This window comes from Mauremys reevesii, linkage group 3, assembly GCF_016161935.1.
Source record: "Mauremys reevesii isolate NIE-2019 linkage group 3, ASM1616193v1, whole genome shotgun sequence".
NCBI classification, from domain to species: domain Eukaryota; kingdom Metazoa; phylum Chordata; order Testudines; family Geoemydidae; genus Mauremys; species Mauremys reevesii.
In genome coordinates this window covers 62,906,549-62,914,814 of record NC_052625.1, presented here as the reverse complement: position 1 = coordinate 62,914,814, position 8,266 = coordinate 62,906,549, and the positions used below count along the sequence as shown (strand labels likewise).

The following is an 8,266-nucleotide window of genomic DNA, read 5'->3' as shown; positions in this document are numbered from 1 at the left end:
TGAAACGCTGTTTTCCTTTTCCTTTTCTAGACAGGTAGCTGTTCACTGGCATCTGCTAGTCCATCACAGGAGAGGGAGTTCAGAAAAAAGGTTGGGAACCACTGACCTAAAGAAAATAAAACTGGTCTTGCTTTTTCCATTGGACAGTGTATTCTACTTCACCTCCTGTCATAAACTCTTGTGTTGCTGAAATCTGTTAAATAACTGCAACATTGTATCCCAGCCCTTGGATGCATCTACTGCTGAGTGAAGTGATCCCTATATATATACACACACTTTGTATGTTAGTTTATAAAATTTGTTGGGAGCTTTGGATGAAAAGGGCTATAGAAAGTGTTAGTTATTAAGAATGCTCCTCAGAAGGTCAAGGCTGCGACACAAGGGGAGCCCTACTGGAGACAGCACACTGAACACTAGGTTCCGGTGCAGTTATCAACTACCTTAATTTCCTGTCAGCCCAATACCCCCACACCCACCCCCCACCACACACACACACTTACTTTACTGAGACAGAGAGGAGGAGGAGGAGAAGAGCTCAAATATCTAAGATTAGTATGTTCCTCTGCCACAGTGATACACCACAAGCAACTTGTTCCCATAAGTTTGAAGTGGACCAATATGATAGTTTCAACATGGATTTGTGGATATGGTGCAGCTTAAGATCTTTTCAAAGACTTAAAATAACATGGGTAGGTTAAAATCATGATATACAATTTCCCCAGACAAAATACTACACTGAAATGGTGTTAAGATTGAGTGCACATATCAGTAACTTAAGTGTAAAAACATTATGGGGATGTTGTAATTATCCCTAAACTGAGCATTAGAAAGTTTAGTAATAAATTAATAATAATACTAATAAATAATAGCTAGCTGGGTTACATAGCATTTTTCATCAGTAGATCTCAACACAGTTTACAAAGGAAATTTGTATCATGATCTCCATTTTATTGAGGGGCGGAGAGGTTAAAGTGACTCATCCAAGTATCACAGATCTGGTCAAGCACTCACCAGGTTGCTAGTTCCTCAGGTATTTTAAGCCTCTGGAGTCTAACAGAGCCCAGACACTGTCAATCTCTTGGGGTCCTTAGACACACTTTCTGGGTGCAGATCCTCTATCTAGCATCCCATGCTGGGAGCAGCAACCACACAGTCCCTGCCCAAGCCGTCGCACCAGTGCTGACTCTTCAGACTCCCCCATAGCTTAGACACATCCTTTCCCAGAATCCCACCAAAGGTGTGAGCCTTCTGGTTTACCTTTTCAAGGGGCCATGCAGTAGGTGTATCATATAACACACAGACACTTTGCACAGAATTCTAACACACTGTTGCCCTTTAATCATACAAGAAATATATGGATCTATAAAAAATAGACCCTAAAAAATAAACCCTACCTGAATTTCCCTGCCTCAGTTTCCTCACCGCTCCAGGGCATTCTTTGGGCTTGCCTCAGAGACCTTTGTAAGATCCAGACCTTTCGCTTGAGTATACAGCTTGTATTCTGAAAAATAAAGCCTCCTCTCCCTCGGTCAGCTTGCTTTTTATTAGCTTGGCTAGTCCAACCCCTTTCTTCCTCTTGCCCAAGCTTCTGGCTTCTCTTCCTCAGTCCTCTCCATGAGTCCTTTTTAAACCCATTTTTTGTCATGTCTGTCACTTTGTCTTGTTTGGGAATTTTCCATTCTCCCAATGCCAGCCCCTTGCAGAGGGAAGGGGAAAGAAGTCATTTCCCTTAGGATGCAGTTACTCTTTAGCATAACTATTGTATGGTCAAAGCACATTCATAAAGTTAAGTGCTCTACATTGTCCCCAATCTGGTGTGTACCTGCTACAGGTCCTGTCCACAATGGTGGATAGCACATTTACATAGGCCATTCAGTGATACAGCAAGAAACCCAAAGAGAATTCTACCAGGTGATATTTCCAATGATACAAAGATCTGTACTATGAACTTCATGTAATTTAAAAAATAACTTTTAAGGACAGATTCCCCAGTATGGGCACCAAAGCCAGAGTGCACCAGCCAGTTATGATGCATCACTAAAGTAATGCAACTAGCCAAAGCATATTGGTGAATCTGGCTCTTAATTTGCAATTGTCTTATTGGTTTAGAGTGCTGTGTGAGTTAGACTGGTGCTTTATAGATGGAGAGCCCACTCTGAGCCCCAATGTTGTTGTTTAGGAGCTCATAACTACATTTCTGCCACAGCTCTCCTGGCAATGTTGCCTCAGTATGCGGGGGTGCTCAAGCTGCAATGCCATGAAGAACCTTTCAAGCACTGATGCCCAGGCTAGGATACAGCCACAGGATCTTTAAAGAGAAGTGACATTTTGGATTAGTTAAGCTGTGAGCAAAAACTCTTGACATGTGTTCTATTTCCTGCATACCAGTCACTGCAACCAATAAAATTGTTGCATTCAAATTAGCTGTAGAGGAAAGATGGTGACTGGTTGAATTATCTCTGATGTCAGAATGGCCCTACATAAAGAGTTACCCAAATTGTTGACCTGAGCCTGTCTGTAGCCTATATAATCATGATTAGATTCACCAATCTTTAATAATGTAGCATAATTACAATTTAATTTCTCAAAACGTAGCCTATATATAAAATTTCAAGTAACGTTAATTAGACAAAAAGTATGAAGTATTTGTGTTACTCCATTGTTAAGATAATTCAAGACAAAGAAAAGACACAGGATGATAAAATTCTTAAAGGATCCAGTTTTACCTTGTAATTTATGAACTAATTACCAGATGTACATGTACTCAAAGAGCAAGTGCTGTAAGTCTGGAGATGATATGCTGTATTTATCATATAACATAAAAAGGTTGAATCCATCCCTGCTTTAAATGCAAAACAGAAAAACCTTAACTATGGACTTGCAACCAGCACCTCCATAATAAACTATATTAAAATTACCTTATATTGTTAATCATAATACTAATACTTTTCACTTACATAGCACTTTTCATCCTTTACAATAGTGGGTCAGTATCATTATTCCCATTTCACAGATGGATAAACTGAAGTACACAGAGCCCAAGGTGGTCACTTATTTGGGACCACACATCAAGTCTACGTGACAAATACAATCCAGGTCTCCTGACCTCCAGTTCAAATACTTAAATGCTAGAACCTCCCATTTTTGTAGAGCTAGAGTGCTCTAAACTTGTAACTGCTTATTTAAAAAATGTATTTACTCTTCTGTTTATGTTGCTTTACTTTTTGCAATTTGTTCAGCTCAGACAAGAAGAAAGACTAGTCAGTTTTACTTCTTCAATGTCAGTTTAAGGTGGGGTTTTTTATGTGCAGTGTGTTATGTCTGCCATACATAAAGGAAAAATATGCATTTTCAGTCTATATTATTTTTATTTTACATCAAGGAAAACAAAGAAAAATTATAAAGTGTCCAGGAAAGCGAAAGCAAAGTCTCTCTCTCTCATCTTGTAAGATACACAATCTTGAATCTCCTCAGCCCTGCTCCCAATAGACAAGCAAGTAATCTTTAATCTTAAGGATGCAATATGCAGAAGACAAAATCATAACTATAGACACCACAAATCATTTGTACAGTGCTGCACTTTCAGTAGCAAATACTACATTAATATTTGTTAACAAAAAATTCTGTTCCACTGCAATTGAAAATTAACAGTTATTGCTCAGAAATATCTGTTGTGGTCTTAGATTTGTATAGGTTTGTTCTTACATCACCTACATTTGGGGGCCAAATTTAATCTGATTCTGTACTTGCAAAGTACAAATGGTGGAGAGGGTAACCCCTCTGGCAGATTAAAATTAAATGTAAATTACATTTAAACCAGTCACCTCTGGATGGTTTCGGTGCCTTTTGGCAGAATTTGGGGTACGGAGTGGGGAAAGTTTTGAGGATGACAGATGGTCCAATGCCTGTCAGAAAGCAACGAAACTCGCAGGGGGACGGAGAAAGGAAGGGACCCTGTATGTCCAAACCGTGCGGAACAACGAGTTCCCAGACACACCTACGGGGTCTTTAAAGCCTCGCTAAGCAGTGGGGCGTGTTGGGGGGGTGGTGGTGGTGTCTGGACTGGAGCTGGAGGACGAGCGCCCCGAGGCAGACAAAGACCCTGGGTCTTGCGGGAAATGGTTCAGAGGATCGATGAGAGACAGAGTCGGGCACCCCCGGGAGCGAACCGGCCGCAGCACCAGCCCAAGGTCACACGCGGGGCGGGGGTCCGGAGGCAGAACCCAGGAGTCCGGGCCCGCAGACCCGCTCTCAGTCACGAGCCCGCCGGGGCGGTGGGGGGGATGCCCGGGCTGGATTTCAGATGGGGGAACCTCCCGGGACAAGGCGCGTCCGTTCCCACTTCCGGGTTCCCTCTCCTCGCGCATGCGCCACCCGCCAACCCTCACCCCGTTTCTCAGGCCGAGGTCCATCTTCCCGGGCCGTACCACCTCGTACATGTGGTGGGAGGGAGGCCTCCCTAGGTACTTCTGTTGTCCCCGCTGCCCCTGAACCTTCTGGGGGCGGATGCGACTCGTTACTCCCGGCTATCGGCTCCCTTAGCAGTTACCGTCTCCTGGCCCTCGCCCCTGCTCTAGTCCAACCTCCCCCACCGCAGGAGGATGGTACGCGCCACTCCCACCTGAGCCAGCGGCCGGGCGATACCACCCCGCGCACCACGGGGAGAGGCGCTGGGGCTATTGTTGGGTCAGGGGGTGCGTCCGGCTCGCGGCAAGAGTAGGTTCGTCACAGCCGCCGCGGAGAGGGAGGGGCGCCGTCCGGAGCTCAGTGTCCCCCCAGGCCTCGCCGGGCGCGGCTGCTGCTCCTCTTCCGTCCCCTCCGCGGCCGCTGCGGTGGTAGCGCCCGGCTCCAGCTGACCGGCCTGGAATCCCGGCTCCGAGCCCCGGACCCTCCGCTCCCAGCGACCCCCCGCCCCGGCGACGCGGCCCCGCCGGAGACTCGGCCCTGCCATGGGAGACGCCGGCAGCGAGCGCAGCAAGGCGCCCAGCCTGCCGCCCCGGTGCCCCTGCGGATTCTGGGGGTGAGTGCGGCCCGGGAGGGGTGAGGCCCGGGGGAGGAGGCCGGGGTCTGGGCTACACCGTGGGGCTGGGCAGGAGCAGAGCCGGGCCTGGTGACTCAGGCCAGGGACGGCGAGCCAGGTTGGGGCCGCGATTATTGGTCTCCCCTCGGGCCTGTCACGAAGGCTGAGCCACCCCACCCCCCTTACCCCACCCCAGTCTGGATTGCTTCAGGGCAGTGGCGTGTGGCCCCTGCTGTGCGGCGGGGGGGCTTCCCCTGTCAGAGGGGCCCCTCCCCCAGGCATGTGACTGTATTTGCTGCATCACAGAGGGGGTGGCAGGCTCCTGATTTACAAGTACAAGTGGCTTAGTAGGGGTGGCGACAGCAGCTAAATGATCCCAAAATATCCCGTCTGTATTCTCGTTTCGAGATATTGAATAGCTCTCTGTAGTGGGGTCCCCATCTGTGTGTGTTTGTGGCTTGTATTAGTTATCACATTATTAGTATTCAGTCATCCCCATGTGTTACTGCCTTCCCACTCCCCCCACAGCTTTGAGACCTTTGTGTGGCCTCCCCCATGGCTGTTAGAAATTGTAGAGAATTTCCTGAAGGGAGCAGCTTCAATGCCTCTCTCTGCCCATCCCTCTAGATATTCAGTTTAATTTAAACTAACACACCTTGTTTCTGAGCCCCCAGGTGGAATAATAGTGGCATCAGCAAAGTGGCAAGCAGGCAACTTTCTTTAATTCTTTCAAGAATTTCAGCCTTTCATAGATATGGCTAGCATGTAACTTAGGTCCCCTTTCAGTCTGTCATGTTTTAGGTCTGTAAAGAGCCATATACAGCCATGTATATATGAATAGCAATATAGAATGTTACCACTTTATAAAACCTTCCCAGCAGGCCTCATGCTAGGGATGGTCCATGTCATCTGCTGGCTAATCCTGTTTTTTTAGAGGGAAATGTCATTCCTCTGTGCTGGAGGAAAAAAAACATAACTGCCCATTTGATTCTTTTTTCACTCTCCAGGGCCATGCCTGGTAATAATGTTTCCATTATCGGTTTTTAGCAGATATATTGTGACATATGGAATGTGCTGGCTGAGACATGGACAAAAAGTGTCTTTAATATGTGTGGTGAAGATGTAGGTCCCTAAAGTTCTTATTTATGGAGTGTTCAAAGGATATGTAACTGGGTAGACTTGTGGGAGTCCACCTGAGATTTATACCTGTCTATGACTGTACCTTCTTGGGATTTATATAATACGATTTAAGGTACTCTGGAGGAGCAGAAGGACGCATATTAAGAGTGATTTAGAGCTGTCACTTATCAATAGGCTACCTTTGATTTTATTGGAATGGCAGAATTCTAAATTAAATCCCATTTGTGAGTTATGATACAAGTCTGAACTTTGACAAATACGATGGTTCCATTGGGAGTGAACTTACAAGGCATATTGTAAATATACAGTAAATTATTTTATTTTTGATTTACTAGGCCCCTGTATTTATGCCTCATGCTTTCTATAACATGACTAAAAAAGCGTTGCTACTATTTCCATTATGATGCGCTGGCTTCTGTGATCAGTGATGATGTACAAAGGCACTGAAGGAGTTATGACAACTTCAGCTCACAGCTCTTTTCATGCTGAACTTTGTATTGAGTTCAGTGTCCTATGTTTGTGACATCAGAGTATTGTAAAATCTGGTGCCTCAAATGGTGAAATGAGGCTATGAAGAAAATGGCCCTTTAAAGATGCTGCCTATATATTGATGGATATTTCTCCCCATCACATAAACACCCATCACAATTAGGACTAATTTGCCCCCTTTTGAAGGGATATAATTCCAGCAGGGTTGAAGTACATTGGCAGTGGAATGGTATGGAAAAGTTCACCTTCTCTACCAGGGTTTTAGTTTCACGTTCTGTCAATCTGACACCTTTCCAGAACACAAATATACTTTATCAGAGGGAAAAGAAAAGAAAAAGATTTGTTTTATCAGAGGCTTAGACTTTTCCTCATTGAGTTATCAGAGGCTGACATTGTTAAGCGTCCTGTAGAGTGGTTGGCTTGTGTACATGTGTAGGTCTGATCCCTGAAGACACACGTGTCCTCATTTTCTTTGTCCTTGTTTACACTAGAAATGGTTTGCTGATAGAGCTGTACTGCTGTAGCTATGCTGGCAAGTCCTCCTAGTGGAAAGGCAGCTTATCACCAGCCTTGGGAGGAATTTTGATCCTTGTATTAGTGGACAGGCAGTAGGTACTGCACATCTCACTCTTTTTTCTCTCAGAAATCTCTGGCTGTTCAATGTTCCCTGTTCCTCACTAGTCTAATTATCAAAATTTCTCTCAAGGCAGCCCTTGATCCTGAATCACTGTTGTGGTAGAACAATGTATGCTAAGCCAATGGGCTAGTCTGCAGTCCAGGAAGTTGGTCTTGGCTAAATATGAAAAGGTTGTAATTATTTTCATGTGGTGAAACATAGAAGTTCTGTGTAATGTTTAGTACTAGCTGTTGCCTAAAGTGAATGTTCTCTACAGTAATCCACAAACATTTGGCATAGTAAGAAAAATGTGAAAAGGAGCGTTGCAAATAAAGAAGGCCTTTTATGTAAAAATACTTACAGTTGGTCCTAGCATTAAAATCTGTCTTTAGGTGAACTTTGATGTCAGGAGTTCAGGAAACACACATTTTAAAAAGTGATGTGATGTACAAAAGTGGGGGGTGGGGAGGGAGGATTCCATATTTTGTTGCTGCTTTCTGATATAATATATGGAGATAGGTATATCTCATAGAACTGGAAGGGACCCCGAAAGGTCATGGAGTCCAGCACCCTGCCTTCACTAGCAGGACCAAGTACTGATTTTGCCCCAGATCCCTAAGTGGCTCCCTCAAGGATTGAACTCACAACCCTGGGTTTAACAGGCCAATACTCAGTCTGATGCATAAAAGTCTGAAGAGTTTAAAAAAAACTTTTGCTTGTTTTTATATAAGAAATTTAGGTCCTGTCTAGGCTGGAAGACTCTGTGGTGGTGTACTGGATATTTACTAGAAAACTAGTAAAATGGTGATGATACAAGAGACTGCGAACTGAACAACTGAGGGGGAAGGGATTTTTTTGTCAGACTATATGTAAAACTTTCTTTAAACATCTATTTAAGGTCAATGATTAACTTCAATTATAAATGTTAATCTTTGTTAAAGCTCACAGTAACAATCCCTGAAAGCTCTCAGAGGCCTTCTAGCAAGACCAGACTTGACATT

The 8,266-nt window shown here is 44.7% G+C and overlaps 1 protein-coding gene across 2 annotated transcripts in view; it reads left to right on the top strand.

Moving 5' to 3' along the window:
- The first annotated feature begins 4,894 nt into the window (after positions 1-4,894).
- Positions 4,895-8,266, top strand: part of ZFAND3 (zinc finger AN1-type containing 3) — a 230,188-nt gene continuing 226,816 nt past the window's right edge. For both annotated transcript variants that reach the window (XM_039531511.1, XM_039531510.1), the window contains exon 1: positions 4,895-5,020. In XM_039531511.1, coding sequence (XP_039387445.1) covers positions 4,950-5,020 — 71 coding nt within the window. In that variant the 5' untranslated portion in view covers positions 4,895-4,949. The remainder of the gene's footprint in view (positions 5,021-8,266) is intronic.